The sequence below is a fragment of the Aspergillus fijiensis genome (assembly GCF_003184825.1).
Source record: "Aspergillus fijiensis CBS 313.89 unplaced genomic scaffold BO72scaffold_99, whole genome shotgun sequence".
Classification (NCBI taxonomy): Eukaryota; Fungi; Ascomycota; class Eurotiomycetes; order Eurotiales; family Aspergillaceae; genus Aspergillus; species Aspergillus fijiensis.
The window spans coordinates 43369-61320 of record NW_024469075.1 but is presented as its reverse complement, the minus strand read 5'-3'; the positions used below and the strand labels follow the sequence as shown (position 1 = coordinate 61320).

Here is a 17952-nt window from a genome sequence, read left to right as displayed (position 1 = left end):
GGGGCTAAGGAGAAGGGCAGAAGGAGAGAGGATAATGAAAGTCGTGGTTGGTCTAGGCAATACGTGTGATGAGGTGAGCGCTATGCTATGCTAAAGTGGGAATAGTCGTTCATTTCTGCACAAACCCTGTTCAGGAATCATATGCAGAGATCTATGTACTATACTTTATCGCTATTCATGCCCATCTTCTACCCCCAGACAACATACTGGTCTACACAACGTATTTGCAATATGTACTCGGCACCACCATATGTACCATCATCTATCACCATCTTCAAGGCGACATCGCAGTCAGCAACAACATCTGTCACAAAGAAGCGGATGGAAACTTACGAAAACATCTCCGTATGCAAATACACCTCTTCCACGCCAGCCATCTTACCACTACCAACACGCAACTGCGCGTCGGCCGCCGCACTACGAACGTCATTGATCATGGACCCAGGCCCACACGTGAAGATGCCGATTTTCTGCTCTGCACCTCCTCTCCTGGTGACAGGAACTGTGGCGAAGAGGAGCTGGGACAGATCTGGTCGACGCGCTTGATGGTATGTAATCGGAAGGGTGGTGGTTGGGCTCGATGGCTGGGTCTCTTCTTTCATTTTCTCGGAGGGGGTGATAGTGGTCTTCTTCGTCACCTCAGGGGTTTTGACGTATCTCTCTTCTTCTTCCCGTGCATCCTGGGGGGGTGATGGGTTAAAAGGGGGAGTGGAGTGGGAAGTGATATGGATGTCGATGTGGACGTCTATCCTGCAAGAGCTGGGACACTGGTCCAGCAGGACCCGATTGAGCTCACTGGTGTACCAGTCTGCTACTGCCGGAGACCGAGTTGCGAAGATGATGCTGATCCTAGGGAGAGCATTAGAAGAGTTGTCTCCCGCTGCATCGGTAATTGCATCGGTGGACGAGTCTCTGGAAGATTTCACCCCCTGCAGGACCTCTTCCAGAATCCCGAAAGAGAAACCACCTCCCGACCCTCCGGTCACTAAGATGATATGGCTGAATCGTGTGATGTCGAGATCTCTGGATATTCCGCTGTATGGCCCTTCCAGAAGAACAGGGATGGAGAAGCCAGGGTGGCGCTGGGCAAGCTGTGCAAGGCGGGCTGTAATGCCGCTGCGGGGCTGGATGTAGAATGTCAGGATTGGGCAGATGCTCCTACTCGGTACCTGCTTCGAGCTTGAGGACGGGATCGAGTCCAGCGATGTACTGGGCATGGAGGTGGGCTTGATCGCTGAGTCGAATTTCGTCGGATACGTAGAGCTTATGGTGAAAGGATGTGCGGTAAGACTGTGCAGACCCAGTCGAGGGCTGAGAAAACGGATGAAGACGTGTTGCGCGGGTCGCCACACAACGGTAACAGTTGGGACAGTGATACGGAGGAAGCCGCAAGGGAGAAGCTCAAATGTCGCGCGGTGACGGCCATGGATGAGGTGGGTTTTAGCGAACGATATAAGAAGACTCAGGAGGTAAATCGCGACAGATGCAATGAAATAGTCCCTGTTAAACGTTAGACTGCATACGCAACAGCTGTAGGGTACATACCATGAGGAGAGACGAAAGTCGCAATGGAAGAAAAAGAAGAGGATAAACAGGAATGCGGCCAGAAGATGCGTGGCTTTGAAGAACTCGTAGAATCGGTTCCTATAGGGTCAGTTTGTATTTATATGCAACCAGTAGAAGCTTCAAAGCTCACCGAATCGCTGGCAGAGACATAAACGTCAAATATGCCTGTGGTATCAGAGCAGCCACCCCCGTCCAGTATGTTATCTCCGTCTTCCACTGCTTCGTCATGTCGCCTTTCTGAATGTGAACAACAATGAACGGGAACGTGTGCACTAAGGCAAGGACGAACATAGCATAGCTAGTCCAGTGGTGGAATATCTGATAAATCAGCTGTGGCACATTCACGACCGGGGATGAAACGAACCTGCAGTTTTTCATGGGTGACCCCAGTCAACGCTGATATCAAATTGGCTTTTGCTCCCAGGGCCCTGTTGTCGGTCAATAAGGCTCGATCACTGAAAATGGCATACTGACAAGACGAACGGCAGCAGGCCCAGTGCCATCCATCCTGCTCGGGTCGCAATTGGAGGACTGCCTCCATAAGAAACAGTCTCTGTATTTGGCCAGTAATATGGCTGTGGGCCGAGGGTCATTGCTGGAGAGCGTCAGAAGAGTTCGTTCCAGCGTACTCGACTGTGTACCAACCGAGGAAGAAGACAGCCCCGACAGCAATCAAGATAAAGACCCCGGTGGCGGGAAAACAGACAACTGGTAAGGGAAGACTTTTATAGGCAAGGTAACGCCCTGTGGCCGTTGCCCTCCTCCAGACAGCCGTCCTTCGCAAAAACAGGGGACTAAACTTGGCCACCATCCGAATAATCATGAACACCCCAACCGTGGCGCAAAGAAAGTATATCGTGTTCAGCGCATAGACGTGATCGGCTTGATACCTGTCGAAATCTCATGAGTAAACAAAACAATGAAAAGCGCGAAGACATACCAATATCTCCAATGTCCATTGCGGTAGGCGCATTGCTCTGCGGCCAACATGCAGCTATCTGCTCTGGAAGAGTGCAACATCACCGGCTGGTCCAGCCATGGTAGACCCATATTGAACAGTACCAGGTAGTGAACAAGCCTGACGGCACTATAGAACGTCAAGAGGGAAAGAAAGTATTTTCAACAGAAAGCCGTGCTGCATCACTGTCCATGGAGAAAGATGAAAAGCAGAGGGAAACCACCCGAGCGAAAATCATCCCAGGCCAATTGTTCGCGAAACCAGAATCTTGAAGACGGCAAAGACATTGCATTCCGACTCAAGACATGACCTCCTCTACTATGGATTCCATACTGGGGTCACTGATTGGCCGGTTAGCGCTCAGAATTGAGCACATTTCGCCGGTTAGCGTGGAATGCGGACGCATGCAGCCATCCGGACATTTCTCCGTCGGGCTGTCGCAGGGCGGCCGGGTTCGTTTTCGACGGTGGGACAATACGGAGCAGAGCGTATCATGTCAGGACGATTATAATAAGTCTGCATATATCCACATTTGCCAGCGTGTATCGTTTGATGTGCGCCTGGTGAGCAGATTTGCGCGGATAGTTTAGCGGCATAGTCCGTCCAGCGGGACTGCATCTGAGCAGATGACTCGCGATTAGCATTGGATGGCTGGACATTGCGGTCAAAGCCAGAGGTCATAGCGTGTAGCTGATTCTATGATATGAACGTCAGTGAAATGATGATGGACATGAAGAGACTGATGAGGAGAGAAGAAGGGAGGATCAGTTGCTCATCCCTATCCGGCCTAGTGCCAAGTGCAGTGCTCTAAGTATGCCTTCCCGATCAGGACTAGCTTCATTCAACCCTACTACGCTTTGGCAAGCGACAAGTTGTTTACCGACACAGACACACTCGGACATCCATCAACCATGCTGCCATCCACCTGCTCCTGTTCCCAAAGTCCGTGATCTTTCAGCGCCTGATACCCTCCTCGGAGACTATCCGCCTGGACTCCCTGGGCCCGCAGCACACTAGTGGCAATACGGGCCGTGTCGCCATTGTAACAGATCACGAGCACATGGTGGGAAACCAGCTGCGCGAGCTTGCTGTCATCACTGAACAACGTCTGCATCTCCAGCCAGAGCGCCTCTAGCACATCCGGATTGGCGAACGGCTTCGCTGTATGGAGGCTGAGACTACGTAAGGGAACATTGACCGAACCGGGGAGGTGCCATGAATCGAAATCGACGGCTGTTCTCAGGTCCAGGATACAGCACGCCGGTCGGATGGTGATGTTGCTCAGGAGGCCCTGGGGGAACGACTTTGGGGCCTCGTAGAAGTGCGTGAACAACACGACAGGACTTCGTTCCCAGCTCTCGTCGTACCGATGAAGATCCACCCGCGTGAGTTTCTGTGGACCACGGTTAGCATCTAGTTTTATTCTCCGAGGATGATTCGTCTGCTCACCTCGTTCTGGATGGGATGGAACCTCTCGGGTCCCAGCTTCTCAAAATACTCCCCAATGTACTGATACGGCAAGTCGCAGCATAAGAAGACGCAGTGAACAGAACCATCCGGTCCCGCCAGCTGCGTCAAGGTCCCCCCGCGTTTGCGCTTCTCGAGCATCTGAAACAGGCCCTGCAGATTGAACCCGGACGATGGGCCACAAACAATCCCTTCGCGGCAAAGATCCAGCGACAGAGAGAATGAGTCTGCAGATGTGACCTCCTCGATCATGTCGACTGCGGCTTTCCAGGGAAACTCCACAGGCCTCATAAGAACGAACGATCGCGGCCCGGGAACTCGGTCTCCCGGTGCGGTGCACACCCCCAGCCGCAACACCGATGGCTTTGCCTGCTTGAAAAAGGTTCCCAGTCCCGTCATGGTTCCGGAGGTGCCCATGCCAGCACACAGGACGTTGATCTCGGGGAGTTGCTTGAAGATCTGCGGTCCGGTCCAGCGGACGTGCGCGCCCCAATTGTCGTGGTTTTCATACTGGTTGGGATTAAGGGTGTTATGGGACTGCATTGCTATCGCACGTGCGGTTTGGATGCCGCCCCGTTCATCGTAAGGATCCGGCTGTGACGGGCCACCAAACAAGGTGATGTTAAGCCCGAAGAATTGCATCAGCTTGAGTTTGGCGTTGCTGGTCTTGTTGCTGAGATATGCTCGGGTGTCGTCGATTCCATGCATCACACGCGCAGTCATCGACATGGAAATGACTGTCGAGCCGGAACTATACTCCACTATCGTCTGGGTCTGTCCAGGTATCACGCCTGATTCGAGCATATTCATAGCTGCAGAAGTCAGTGACTAACAACATGCATCACTGCAAGGGCGCGTGTACCTGGCAACGCTTTGACATTGTTTGCAGGGTGCATCGTCATCATCTTCGCATAGATGCGCACCCCATCATGATGGAATGGGTTCAGATGCTGTGGCAGCTCTACGAGCGGCAACGGAGGTTGGCAGTCAGGGTCGAAGTACTTCTTGAGGGCATCCGGCCCGAAGTAGACGTTGTGCTCGTTGGTGGTGGCCATATTGCAGGATGATGGCACGACAGCAGTGTGATTCGGTCTGTTTCTCAGAGGGACAGATGCATGCTTTATGCTCGTGCTGTGCATATCGGTGCCCCTCCTTGCTTTGAGCTCCCCGATCTAGACAGACCGTCGCTTCCGGCGTGTGGCAGGATCATGACCCACTGGACGGCTTGCTGTATACGTTTGATGTCTGCTTTGGGTCGTTCTGGTCGATTGCGCACATTAGAGTGTGATCAGACCACAACTACTGGCTAATTCCGGCTACTGATGGACATATCGATATCTGCGATATTCGCAGACTCGGGCAGTGCATTAGAGTCTTATCCGGATGGAGCCTATCGAGCAGCTGTAACGAGTGTCTCAAACGCGTACTCTCGGTACGGACATGACGGCCAGCACGGCACAGTATGCAGAAATGAGGACCTTGGTGAGGGCATTTGAGAAGGTTTCTGGACGATCCCTGCTAGCCCTAACCGGACGACTGGCCCTTGCTTGCAGACGTGGCTCGCATGTCAATGTAACTCGACCTCATTATAGGGCTTGGCCGAATCAATGCTCGAGATTCTTTTCCCTACTGATAATTCACGACTGATTGACTCTTGTAACTCATCTCTGCTCGCGTTAAGCAGTTCGCCTTTGCTTTTGGCTTTCTGCCTTTCACAAGATGAGCAACACAGCATTGTACTCGGACTCCAAGGGGGGCAGCCCCAACATAGAAAGTGCAGTCATAGCGTCCGAAGATGTGGAAGCCGATGCATCAGCTCCAATCACCTTCAACGAGCAAACGAACTATGTCCCCCGGAAGAAAATCATCACAGTATGAGACACCGCCCAGTTGCAGAACCGATCAACTGACATCTTCAGATCTTCCTAGCATGTTCAACAGTCGACCTAATAGCAATCATGGACCAGACAACATTAGCGGCCAGTCTCTCGATCATAGGCGAAGCGCTTGACGCCAGCGACAAAACCTCGTGGATCTCGAGTGGCTACTTTGTGTGCGTACCCCCAGAGTCCCCCCGATGACCACCACTTAACCAAGCCCAACCCAGCACATCAACATGCTTCCAGCTCCTCTACGGCCGCCTCTCCGACGTCTGGTCCCGCAAGCACGTCCTCTATGCCGGGCTCGCGATCTTCTTCCTCGGCTCGCTCGCCTCCTCCCTCGCGCAGACGGCGACCCAACTGATCATCTTCCGGGCCTTCACCGGCATCGGCGGCGGCGGGCTCGTGACGGTCGTGCAGCTGATCGTCAGCGACGTCGTGCCTCTCCGCACCCGCGGAAAGTACCAAGGCATCTTGGGGGCTGTGGTCGCGCTGTCCAACGGCCTGGGCCCCGTCATCGGGGGCCTGCTGGCGACGCACGCCTCGTGGCGGTGGATCTTCCGGCTCAACCTGCCCCTCACGGCGCTGACGGTGTGCTGCGTGGTCTTCTTCCTCCCGCTGCGCAAAGTCACGGGGGACTGGAAGAGCAAACTCCGCGCCATCGACTTCTTCGGCGCGCTGCTCGCACTAGGCGGTACATCGCTGGTACTGCTGGGCCTGACCTGGGGCGGCGGGGAGCGGCCCTGGCGCTCGGCGCCGGTCGTCGGGACCATCGCCGGCGGCGGGGTGGGGTGTCTCGCGTTCGTGGGCTGGCAGTGGAAGGGCACGGCGTGCCCGCTGGTGCCGATGCACATCTTCCGGTCCGGGATTGTCAACGGCGCGTGCATCACCATGTTCCTGCACGGGTGGAATATCCTGGTGCAACTGTACTACATTCCGGTGTTCTACCAGCTGGCGATGGGGTACTCGGCCCTCCGGGCGGCGGCGATGCTGCTGCCGATCACCATCATGGCCTGTACGTTTTACGTTTCCTCCTCCTCTCTTCTCCCAACCCCTATCCAAAACAGAGATCCACTAATCAGAAAAGTAGCGGTCAGCAGCACGCTCTCCGGCCTGGTGGTGCACTGGCTGGGTCGGTACCGGGAGCCCATCCTCTTCGGCTGGGTCGCCTGGGCAGTTGGACTAGGGCTGTTCTCGACCCTCGATGCGTCGTCCTCGGGGTTAGGCAAGCAGATCGGATATGCGCTGTTGACCGGTGTGGGCCTAGGGAACACACTGCAGCCGTGAGCTACCCCTCCTTCTCTCCTCTACTTGGATATGTGGTTTAAGCGCAACGCTAACCCAAAGCCAAAGAGCCCTAATCGCAATCCAAGCGGGTGTCGCGCGACGCGATATGGCCGTAACAACATCCTTCAGGAAGTAAGTTACATACCTCCCCAGCCACTGCATCCACAAGACCAACTCTGACACCATGGATCTTTGAAAAACAGCTTCACGCGCAACCTAGGAGGAACCCTAGGCCTCGCGGTCGCCGGGACGATACTGTACGCTTACCTGCCTTGCCCTTCCCCATCCCTCCATCCTATATCCTATCCTAAAACTAACCAAACAAAAAAGATCCAACCTCCTCACCCAAGCATCCACCTCCCTCCCCCTCACCCCATCGGACAGGGCCACCTTCCTCCGCAGCCCAACAGCCTACCTCGCCAACCTCCCGGCCACCGACGCCGCCCAGCTCCGTGCCGCCATCCTCCCGATCTACCAGCAGGCCTTCCGGGTCATCTTCCGAATCGGGGCGGGGATGGCGGCCGTCGCGGTCGTGGTGGTGTGGGCTCTGATTCCGCAGGTGGCGCTTGAGCGGGAGGTGGAGGGTTCTTCACCTTAAGAGGAGCGGGGGGGCTGAGCTTGTAAAGAGGCAGAGTTGGGGGTTAACGGGGATGTGAGTGGAGGCTTTAGGGTCATGCTAAGCTTTCAAGAACTGTCTGTGCTGGCCTGCAGACGGCGCTATGGATTAGGATATACGATTATGCGGCTCCAGGGTCTATGTCCGCAATTATCGACCTTTCTTTTACCTACCAGCTATTCTATATTTCTAGGTTCGGTGTCTATAGCATGAGTCTATCTTCAAGGGAACCTGTAGGACAAATCTGGATACATAGCTGCGGGTCTGTGGTGTGCTTTTGAGCAGCAGGAGCAGCAGGAGCAGCAGCAGCAGCAGCAGCAGCAGCAACAGCAATACCAGACTCTACCTACTAGGTAGTAAGTTCATTACTTCCAGTCATCTGGGTATGGGAACGAGGTAGGGCACGCTCAGACCAGAAAAGCAGAGAGATCATCGTAGACCAGCCAACTTCTCCCAATCTCTACGGCAAGTAATAAGTTACGGGGGGGGGCAGGGGCAACAAGCACAGGTCCTGTTGCCTACTAAGATAGCACAGTGTAATATCTCATTACACAGCGTAGAGCTCAAGGCTCAAGGCTCAAGGCTATAAACTAAACATTGCAAAAGGCAGAAATATCCAACATCAAGCCCCACCCCCAAACCACCCGGAAACAAAACGCAGTGCAGTCATCAATCATCACATCATAACCCCGAAACCAAAACTAAGCCTCCTCCACAACAACCACCCAATCCACCACCCAATCCACAAACGCCTGGGCGTCGACCTTCCACCGGCCCTCCCTCCACACCTCCTCCACCAGATACGTCCACGACCATTTCGGCCCTTTGCCTACGCCCTCCTTTGATGACCGCACCGAGAAATCCCGATTCACATGCAACGCGCCCGCGGCGGCGGCGGTCGCCGTGCCGCGGTGGCGGGCGTGCCATTCGCGCTCGGCCTTCTCGCCGGCGCGGCGGGCGACGGCCTCCTCGTCTTCGTCCTGGTAGAGCTCGCACTTGGTGCATTCGGTGCAGCGGGCGCCCGGGTTGATGCGGAAGTGCTGGCAGAAGTGTTTGTAGCCTTCTAGCTCTTCTTCCTCTTCTTCATCGTCATCGGCGACGACTTCGTCTTCGGCTTCGGAGTCAGGGTCAGGGTTGTGGGGTTGAGCTCGAAGGTTACGTTGGTGCAAGGGGATGTTCTCTGCGTTGTGGCGGCGACGAGCCGCTGGTGCGCGACGGCGGTTGCGCTCACGTCCACCACCCACCCCACCAGTCCACGTCGACGTCAGCGCTTTGCGACACAGATAACACATCGAGTAGCCGCAGACGCAGGTGAGTTTGTTGCAGCCGGTGGATTTGACGAACGACAGCCCGCAGCGCGGGCAGGTGCGCTTGACCGCCGCGGTGCGGGCGGCCTCGACGGTGGCGCGCAGGTCCAACAGCAGCGGTTCGTGGCAGACGTGCGGGTCGCGCCAGGGCTTCTGGCAGGCGATGCAGCTGACGCGCTGGCAGGCAGGGTTGGCGCAGGTGAAGCGTTTGGGGCGGGTGCGGAGGGTGGTGTTGAGCAGGGCGGTGCGGAAGGTCGCGCGGATCGCGGCCGGGTTGAGCAGGTACATGACCGTGAGCGGGATGAGCAGGAGGGGGATCAGGTCGAGGATGAACACGGCGATGATAAAGCTGGAGATGAGGCCCTCGCCGCGGAAGCGCCACACCAGCGCGGACGACGGGTGGTGGATCGGGTCGACCTCAGCGTAGGCGCACGAGGGGCAGTGGATGAGCTTGAGCTGCGACTTGCGCAGCGCGTCGGAGGCCACCCGCGCCTCGAATTTGGCGTAGGTCTCCGCGCCGGAGCGGTCCAGCTGGATCGCCTGCTTCACGACCGCCGCGCTCAGCAACCCCTGGCAGCAGCCGTCATGATTTTGCCCACCACCACCACCACCACCAAAAGGCGCAATGCATTTCAGGGTCACGCGGCCGACGTCGACCGACTTGTTCCACCCCTGTCCGAACAGCGCCTCGTGGATGGTGCGGCGGATGCAGCCGTAGCAGATGACATGCATGCTGTCCGAGCACGTCGCGATCTGCTCGAAGGTCACATCCGCGAAGCAGCACTCGCATTCGTACAGCGCCTCCGCCGCCTTGGCCTCGTCCTCGTTCAGCGTCTCCGCCAGCGCCAGGTCCTTGCGTTCCTGCTCCTCTCTCCGGGCTCGGAGCAAAGGGGCCAGCAGTGCCTCGTGTAACTCCCGGTCCAGCTCCTCGCAGCCCGTCTCCTTCAGCCGCGGGACCGCCTCCCCATCCGCCGCGGCTGGCCGCTGCCACACCACCAGAGGATGCTCATTCTTATCACGGCTGCGTTTGAACAACGGCAGGAAGCTATTGAGCGTCGCCCGCCAGGTCTTGCGCGAGAGGTCCTGGAGGGTTGGACGGGCGCGCAGGTAGCAGAAGTTCACTTCCGCCAGCACCGCCTCCACCGTACTCTTGCTCAACGCGCTGAACTCCTTGGCTAGGGTAGCCTTCACAGCGGCCTTGTATCGAGGGGATCGAAAGAGCTCGTGAGGAGGGATGACGAGGGGATCATCTCCGCTGGCAGTGGCCGTCGCAGTCGACGCAGTATCGGCTGCTGCTGCTGCTGCTGCTGCGCCCTCATCAGCGGTGCTGCCCGTTGTCCCACCCGGCACGTTCCATCGGCCCGCCACCCATTCTTCTTTATGTCTCAGAAGCTGTTCGACGCAGACATGCAGGCGGCTGGTTCCATCGAATCGGACCAGGAGTTCGCGGAAGACTTCGACGCGGATGTCCGGGAAGATGCGGGCCAGGGATTGCAAGGCCTGGTTGAGCTCTTCTTGTTCGCGTCTCCAATCCTCGGCGGCGGGTTTCAAGGCGGCGCTTGTGCGAGTCCGGGAGGTGATTCCGAAAGGGTTGTTGCGCAGGGCGCGTTCGCTGATCATAGCGGAGGAGGAGGCATTGTTGCTGTTGCTGTTGCTGTCGGTGTTGCTGTTGCTGTTGCTGTTGCTGTCGTTTGGACGCAGCGGCGGGGAAGTCGGGGTGGGTCTGAAGCTGGGAACGAAGAACGACACCATTTTCGCATCGAACGAGGGGATAGCCTGAATGCTACATGATAGTGGGAAGAGGCTGAAATGAAGAGCCTAGGCAGCAGCCCGGGATGTGTTTATGGTGTGGATTCTGGGATGATTGGGAGTGGGTGAGAGGAGAGGGTGAGCTGACAATGAAATGACCAAATGGGCAGAATCATCGGATATCATAGGCGGCCTTCCGCCTTCCCCACCACAACACCGGATAATCAACTACCCTGTGCTTACACCCAATATCCAGTAGTGGAAGACTACCTTGCAGTACACCATTAAATGCAAATCATTCATTAACGTTTATATACACACTCTGAGAAAGCTTGTTTTACTCATAGATACCTTTACAATTTGGCCTTGGCACCCTCCAACAGCTCGGCACCAGCCCCCGTGATGGCCGGCTTGCCGGTCTCCACCACCGTCGTCTGGAAGAGAACGGTGTTGCCCTCCTTCCACATCTCCGTCTTCAGGGTCTGGCCCGGTAGCACCACCCCCGAGAAACGAACCTTGAGGTTCTTGAACGGACCAAACGTGCTGAACACGTGCTTGCCGGAGACACCAAGCGAGCACAGCCCGTGCAGGATAGGGGTCTTGAAGCCACCCACCTTGCTGAACTCGGGGTCAATGTGAAGGGGGTTGCGGTCACCGTTGAGACGGTACAGAGCGGCCTGGTCCTCGGACGTCTTCTCCTCGACAATGGCATCCGGCTTGCGCTGAGGAGGCTTGTAGGCGGCGGTCGCAGCCTTGGGGCGAGGAGCAGTGGGCTTGGGAGACCCGCCGAAGCCGCCACTGCCACGAATGAACACAGTCGACTCGTTGTAGAAGAGGTCCTCGCCTGTCTTAGCATCCTTGGTGGTGTACCCCGAGACAACCAGGGCGGCGTTGCCCTTGTCCACCACGTCAATGAGCTTGGGGTAGGTCAAGGTCTTGGCCTCGGTCGGGATGGGGAACTTGCGGACTTCCATGTACTGCTCGCCGTGCAGCAGCATCATGGGCGAGAAGTTGGCCACAATATCGTCCATGTTCCAGGGGTTGGCGGTGTTGAACCAAGGGATCACACCGTAGGTGGGGAGCGCCTGGAAGTGTTCGTTGTTCTCGTACACCAGAGGCAGGTCGGTGCGCTTGGCGCCCACACTCAGGTTGTAGAGAATGATGTCGCGATCCACGAAGTCGAAGGGGGTGCCATCCGTCGTGGCCTGCTTGGCCTTCTCGATCGCCTGCAGGACCTTGTTGCCGCCGCTTTCCGCGTCCTTGCCGCTGCGGTTGGACATGTTGGCCATGATCTTCTCAGCACCGGCCTGGCCATCTTCGGGGTGGTCCGCGCGACCGTCCTCAAAGTTGGTGATCTGCTTCCAGTGGTTGCGCACTTCCTCGGGGGTAAGCTTGACATCCACGGGGAAGCCGTGGCCACCGGCGCGCTGCCAGCGAGTGCGAGTGAACCAGCCACTGCCGCATTCGTACAGACCCTTGGTGCTGGGCTCGGGCATAATGTCAGAGGAGAGAAGAACCACCAGGGGAGCAACATAGTCGGGCTTGAAGGCCTGGACCATCTCCTCGGGCATGATAGTGCGGGTCATGTTGGTACCGGCGTTAGGAGCAATAGTATTGACCTTGATGTTGTACTTGGCGCCCTCCAGAGCCAGAGTGCGGGAGAAACCGAGGATGCCGAGTTTCTACTGTGCGTCAGCAATGCTTCTTCCGAGGTGCTAAGGGAGTCATCTTACCGCTGCGGCGTAGTTGGCCTGTCCAAAGTTTCCGTAGATACCGCTGGTGCTGGCGGTGTTGACGATGCGGCCATACTTCTGCTTCAACATGTAGGGCCAAGCAGCCTTGGTCACCTTGTAGGTACCACGCAGATGGACATTGAGGACGGGGTTCCACAGGTCATCGGTCATGTTGGTGAAAGCCTTGTCGCGAAGGATACCGGCGTTGTTGACCAGGATATCGATGCGGCCGAAGGCGTCGATGGCCGACTTGACGACGTTCTCGCCGTCCTCGCAGGAAGCCTTATTTCCAACCGCCTTTCCGCCCATCTTCTTGATCTCCTGAACGACGGGCTCGGGGTCGACGAGATCGTTGACAACGACAGCAGCGCCGTACTTGGCGAATAGCAAGCAGTATGCGCGGCCCAGACTGAAACATGTCAGCTACTGAACAAAAGCTTGTGTTCAAAGATACATACCCGTTGCCACCACCGGTCACAAGTGCAACCTTGCCCTTGAAGTCAGGTTCCTGTCCTGCCTCAGCACCGGGCAGCTTCAGGCCATCCTCCAACAGAGCCATGAAATCAGCCGGGCCGGTGGGATAGCTGGGCTGGGAGAAGTCGTTGACATCGTTCCACTTCCTTGCAATGGCTCCAGGGGTCAAAGTAGCGTCGGTCTTCAGAAGCGCACCCTTGGCACGCTCCCAGCGCAGCTTGGCCGCGTGGCCACCACCGACCTCGTAGATGCCACCCGTCTCAGTCGTGTTCGAGGAGTGAACCAGAGCAGCCACCAAGGGGACGACCCAGTCGGGCTTAAGGTTCTCAAGGACATCAGGGGGCATAACGGTGGCCGTCATCCGGCTAGCAGCTATTATACCATCAGTGGGATTTCTTCCAACAAGCAGCCAACCATCAGTGTAACATACCAATAGGAGCAATCACATTAGCAAGGATGTTGTACTTGAAACCCTCCTTGGCCAACGTCTCCGTGAAGCCGACCTGACCAAGTTTGGCAGCTAACAACACCAATTAGCTTGACTCCTCGATCTGCTTTTCTCCCCCGCAGAAAAACCTACCCGAGTAATTCGCCTGACCAAAGCTACCGAACAACCCAGCCGAAGAAGCAGTGTTAATGATGCGGCCGTACTTCTGCTTACGGAAATGAGGCCACGCAGCTTTTGCGCACTATTCAAGTCAAACACACAAAATTTAGCATCAATATCTTCCACCCCAACCCAACATTCTTCTTCCAAAAAAAAAACCCACCTTGTAAGCACCATACGTATGAACCTTGTAGATGAGATCCCAATCCTGATCCTTCATATTCTTGAAGCTGATATCGCGGAGGATGCCGGCGTTGTTGAGGAGCACATCGACGCGGCCGAAGTTCTTGATGGCGGTCTCGATGATGGCCTCGCCGTTCTCGACGCTGTCGTAGTTCGCTACAGCCTTGCCGCCAGCAGCTCGGATCTCGTCAACGACCACATCGGCAGCCTGAGTAGCAATTAATTTGCCATGTTAGCATACGTACACACGAAGAGGGAGTGAGGTGTTGCATGTGGGACGGTTTGTGCTACGCTACCTTAGAGGACTTGCCCTCGCCGGAGTGCGAACCGCCCAGGTCGTTGACGACGACGTTGGCACCTCTCGAAGCGAAGAACAAAGCATATGCCTTGCCCAGGCCGCCGCCGGCTCCGGTGACGACGACGGTCTGGTTGTCGAAGCGCAGCTCCGCGGACATTGTGTGTGTGTGTGTGTGTGTGTGTGTGTGGTGTCGTGTGTAGTGTGTGAGGAAGGAAGAAGAAGAGGGGGAGGGGGAGGAGAAAGGAATGAAGGAATGAGGGAGAACGGTGGTTGTGGGTTGTGGGAGAGGGAAAGGTGTTAGATTTGCGGGGTCAAGACGGGGGAGGGGAGGAATAAATGAAGAAGTTGTTGGAAGATGGGGGATGCGAAGAAGCTTAAGAGGGAGGAGAGGGAAGGAGAAATCTGGGGAGTTGTTGGAACTGGAGACGGTCGCAGTGTTCGGCAAGAGCTGGGAAGGGAACCTCGGTATCTTGGATGGTGGAGCTCGGAGGTTGATCTGGGGGTGGCAGATGATGCTTCCTTCACATGCCGGACACCCCGTCAATGAGATAATCGGGCATGTCGGAGTGTGTAACAAACTCGGTTGCGACTTGCTTTTGAATGTGTTGATTCATGGATATACGTTGGAATTATTGTGTATTTCTCGACGTCGAAGGTGCACCCATCTCATGAGAGCTGAGACGAGAGGTGATCGACTTTCCTCCTTCCCACATCCACCCACCGGCCATTTTCCCGGCTCCATCGCTCCTCGATGAGGCTATTCCTCATCGGGTAGATTGGGTCTTGCTTCTTTGAGGGAGGCCTTGCTGACTCAGATCGGACCATGTGATCTCTTCATGCATTTCAATCGTCCTCAATATTCGAGCACGTGGCTGATGCAGTGTCGGGGTGATCCGGGAGATAAACAAAATATATGAACAGAGAGAGGATGTGCCTCTTACTGCATGGACGACCCAATGTCAACCTGCATCTTTATATTGAGATCTGAAGGTGAACAAAGGATCCGAGAAAAAATCATAACTGTAGCCGTCCATGATACACTTCCGCATATATATAGTTATTTACCATTTACGGTGAGCATCAAAAACAACAGAAGTCGACCCTCGCGATCAATAAAGGATTTTTGTATTTCTCTAGAAAAGTAAGAACGCTGCTATGTCCTGTTCAAGCCGAAACTGGACAAGAAACACGAATCGACCCACGGTGGCCCGATGACCATTCTCCTGGGCTCACAGAGAAGACAGCGAGGCTTTCACTGGGAAAACCAGAGATATTCAATCGCGGGACGCAATCAGACTCTAGACTGCCCTCTGACTGAGGACCATAGATGGGATGGGGCAGGTCAAAAGTCAGGTGTGGTGAAGAGCTGTGACCGTGAAGCTTGCGACATTTACCACAGCCCAGCTTGATCATGCATTGTTCCCAAGTGCAGACTTGAGATAACATGTCGAGCATTGCAGCTAGATGACTCTTAACCCCAAGGCAAATGTCTATAGATATCATTTTAACCCAGGGATATTTCTTGAGCGAATCTACGAAACGAAAGACGACATCAAGAACAAAAATGTGAGACGGTGTGATCGTAAGTTCTTGAGGAAGCCACCAGCCAGCAGGCTGCTATGGTGAAAATACCCGACCAAGTACGGATATCGATTGCTACCAGACCGCTCCGAAAGCACGCAGTCAGGGAATATGCGCGCAGTCTACACAGCAAAAAGCGGCACACGAATGCGCGAGAGTCTACAAAGCCACAGAAGATGGATATGGAGTTGTCTGAACTTTTTGGATTTCTAAACTGCTACGAAGACATATTTAAAAATCCCGGACCGAAACAACCCAGTACGACCAGCAAGTGGATGAAAACATCTTAGTTCATCTGGCGGATGAGAGCGTTGATGTTCTCCTCACGGTTACCGTAGTCACCACCCTCGATGAAGTGCTTGAACTTGCGGGTGTGGAAGCCACCAGTGGGGTTGGAGAGCTTGAAGGGCCAGAGGAAGTTGTTGGCCTGCTTGAAGTTGGGGCCGACGGTGTAGATCTCGTGGATCAGATCCTCCATACAGACGATGCCGTACTTGCCGAGGTGCTCCTCGATGATCTGGTTGTCGGTAAGGGCGACACGCTCCTTGTTGACCTTACCGTAACCGCGCTTGTAGACGAGCTCACGGACGGACTTGAGGTTGGGGTAACCGTAGGCGATGTAGGGGTTGATGATGGTCAACATCTCCTGGGTGGCCTTGGTGAGGCGGACGAAGGTACCGTTGTTGATCTGGAGCAGACGGAGGAGCTGCAAGATCTTACGGGGCTGGGGAGAGATCTTGTTGATACTGCAACAACGTTAACATCACACATCAAGACAGAAGGACAGAAGAAAGAACATACCCCTTGATACGGATAACGAAGACAAGCTTGGGCTCCTCAGGAACGTAGAAGTTACCCTCCTGGCGGGCAACGCGGCCAAGACGGATCTTCTCGCGCTCAGCATCGCGGTACTCCTTGACGTAGGACTCGGCGCGCTTGAAGATAACGGCACGCTTCTCCTTGTTGGCCTGCAGTGAATCCAGTTAGCGAGCGAGTTCACCCGAAGACTCATGCAATGCAAAAGATGGGAAGCATCATTATCAGCCCCGAAAGATGGTTAACAGAAGCGATAGCATCGACCGTAGTCTAATCGCGTGGTAGGTAGGTTGTCATCACCGTAGATGCACGAAAGGAAAAAAGAAAGACAAAATTGGAAACAGGACAGACAAGGATACTAACCTCCTTCTTCTTCTGGGCCTCCTCACGGGCAACAGCGCGAGCCTGCTCCTGGCTCTTGCGCTTCTTGAGGAGGGTCTCGGGGACGAGGACCTGGTCCTGGGTGGGGACAGTGCTGCGGAAGAGAGTCAGAATCGTCTTCTGCGGTGAAGCAAGTAGACTTTCGCCGAGTGTAAGAACTGCAGCTACAACGCCACATTCTCGTACTGAAGGCAATAGATGAAAGCACTCGACGACATAGCTTCGATCGGTGAAGGGTGGTATTCATTTGCCTGTGAGTAGGTGGTGAGATGCTACTCAGTATGCATGTCTCAGCAATACCTTTCGCACCCGCCACGAACCAGGTCAAATAGAAAATCCAACTTTCCTCATCCGACAAGACCCTAAGCATGACGCTCAGGAAGGGTTCGTTGTAGCATTACGTCTCTCTCATTCCTCCCTGGCAGCAGGAATTCTGAGAATGACGATAGCTCACAACAATATTTTTCGAGAAGAAGGCAACATCAAGAATTGCTTTCAACCCCAATACCCCACGGACCCCTCCCATCGTATAGGACTTTGCTCCCCACCCTCCCAATGTTATCATTTCTGAATCCACGAGGAGCGAGGCGGAGTAGGAGCAGCACGAGAGGGGAAAGGGTCCGGCGCGGGAAAAATCGAGCTGGTGGTTGCCCAGCGAAAAAAAACCGTGTTCCAGGCTAAAATTTCGCAGTGATATCTCCAGCGAGAGAAATATGGACGACTGTAACTGAAATTCTCACAAGCCTCACTAGCGAAATGGCGCCTGGTAGAATATCAATGAACAGGGTGTGTCTCACGTAGCAGTGGAGGCCATTGTGACGGTCCGATGAGTTCGCGAGTTGGGCGAGTTGGGCGAGTGCTGTCGTACTGGGAAGAAGATCAAGAAAAGAAAAGAGGAAGAAATCCGGCCGCGCTTCAAGAAAAATGGGTTGTGGGTGGGCCTGAGGGCGCTAGTCCCGGGCGGGCTAGCTGCATGAGCCAAATAGCCCTACCGTTCTGGGTAAAGTGTAGCCCTTATCTGCATCCCGGGCTTCTCACCATCAGGTGAT

The 17952-nt window shown here is 55.3% G+C and overlaps 6 protein-coding genes across 6 annotated transcripts; 1 reads left to right on the top strand and 5 right to left on the bottom strand.

Moving 5' to 3' along the window:
* Positions 1–101: 101 nt before the first annotated feature.
* On the bottom strand, positions 102–2762 carry BO72DRAFT_316001 (ferric reductase family protein). Its single transcript, XM_040940546.1, has 8 exons — positions 2507–2762; positions 2212–2456; positions 2041–2161; positions 1931–1994; positions 1697–1884; positions 1546–1644; positions 334–1500; positions 102–272 (listed from the first exon to the last, which is right to left on the bottom strand). The coding sequence occupies exons 1-8, from the start codon at positions 2614–2616 to the stop codon at positions 266–268; spliced, it is 2001 nt and encodes a 666-aa protein (XP_040795522.1). The 5' UTR covers positions 2617–2762; the 3' UTR covers positions 102–265.
* A 612-nt stretch (positions 2763–3374) lies between these two features.
* BO72DRAFT_391851 (putative cysteine synthase B) lies at positions 3375–5046 on the bottom strand (the record flags this gene model as incomplete). The annotated part of the gene is made up of 3 exons (XM_040941876.1): positions 3375–3917; positions 3974–4803; positions 4854–5046. 3 exons carry the CDS (start codon positions 5044–5046, stop codon positions 3375–3377), a joined length of 1566 nt encoding a protein of 521 aa, XP_040795521.1.
* A 664-nt stretch (positions 5047–5710) lies between these two features.
* On the top strand, positions 5711–7973 carry BO72DRAFT_481698 (putative MFS drug transporter; the record flags this gene model as incomplete). The annotated part of the gene is made up of 7 exons (XM_040947693.1): positions 5711–5863; positions 5911–6044; positions 6099–6886; positions 6962–7154; positions 7225–7290; positions 7362–7415; positions 7489–7973. The coding sequence occupies 7 exons, from the start codon at positions 5711–5713 to the stop codon at positions 7754–7756; spliced, it is 1656 nt and encodes a 551-aa protein (XP_040795520.1). The 3' UTR covers positions 7757–7973.
* A 308-nt stretch (positions 7974–8281) lies between these two features.
* Positions 8282–10968, bottom strand: BO72DRAFT_453640 (E3 ubiquitin-protein ligase). Its single transcript, XM_040946028.1, has one exon. It carries the CDS (start codon positions 10831–10833, stop codon positions 8476–8478), a length of 2358 nt encoding a protein of 785 aa, XP_040795519.1. The 5' UTR covers positions 10834–10968; the 3' UTR covers positions 8282–8475.
* A 215-nt stretch (positions 10969–11183) lies between these two features.
* mfp (putative peroxisomal multifunctional beta-oxidation protein (MFP)) lies at positions 11184–14282 on the bottom strand (the record flags this gene model as incomplete). Its single annotated transcript, XM_040949018.1, has 7 exons — positions 11184–12512; positions 12564–12972; positions 13022–13409; positions 13468–13557; positions 13618–13726; positions 13808–14035; positions 14124–14282. The coding sequence occupies 7 exons, from the start codon at positions 14280–14282 to the stop codon at positions 11184–11186; spliced, it is 2712 nt and encodes a 903-aa protein (XP_040795518.1).
* A 1710-nt stretch (positions 14283–15992) lies between these two features.
* BO72DRAFT_473199 (60S ribosomal protein uL30) lies at positions 15993–17717 on the bottom strand (the record flags this gene model as incomplete). The annotated part of the gene is made up of 4 exons (XM_040947185.1): positions 15993–16452; positions 16508–16674; positions 16886–16997; positions 17701–17717. 4 exons carry the CDS (start codon positions 17715–17717, stop codon positions 15993–15995), a joined length of 756 nt encoding a protein of 251 aa, XP_040795517.1.
* Between the last annotated feature and the right edge of the window lie 235 nt (positions 17718–17952).

Bases quoted from the DNA above. Each gene is read 5' to 3' on its own strand.
- BO72DRAFT_316001 (XM_040940546.1), bottom strand. From the start codon at position 2,616: ATGGGTCTACCATGGCTGGACCAGCCGGTGATGTTGCACTCTTCCAGA. The intron at 2,162-2,211 runs GTTGGTACACAG...GACGCTCTCCAG, and splicing joins CGGGGCTGTCTTCTTCCTCG to CAATGACCCTCGGCCCACAG. The intron at 1,885-1,930 runs GTTCGTTTCATC...CTGATTTATCAG, and splicing joins TCACCCATGAAAAACTGCAG to ATATTCCACCACTGGACTAG.
- BO72DRAFT_453640 (XM_040946028.1), bottom strand. From the start codon at position 10,833: ATGGTGTCGTTCTTCGTTCCCAGCTTCAGACCCACCCCGACTTCCCCG.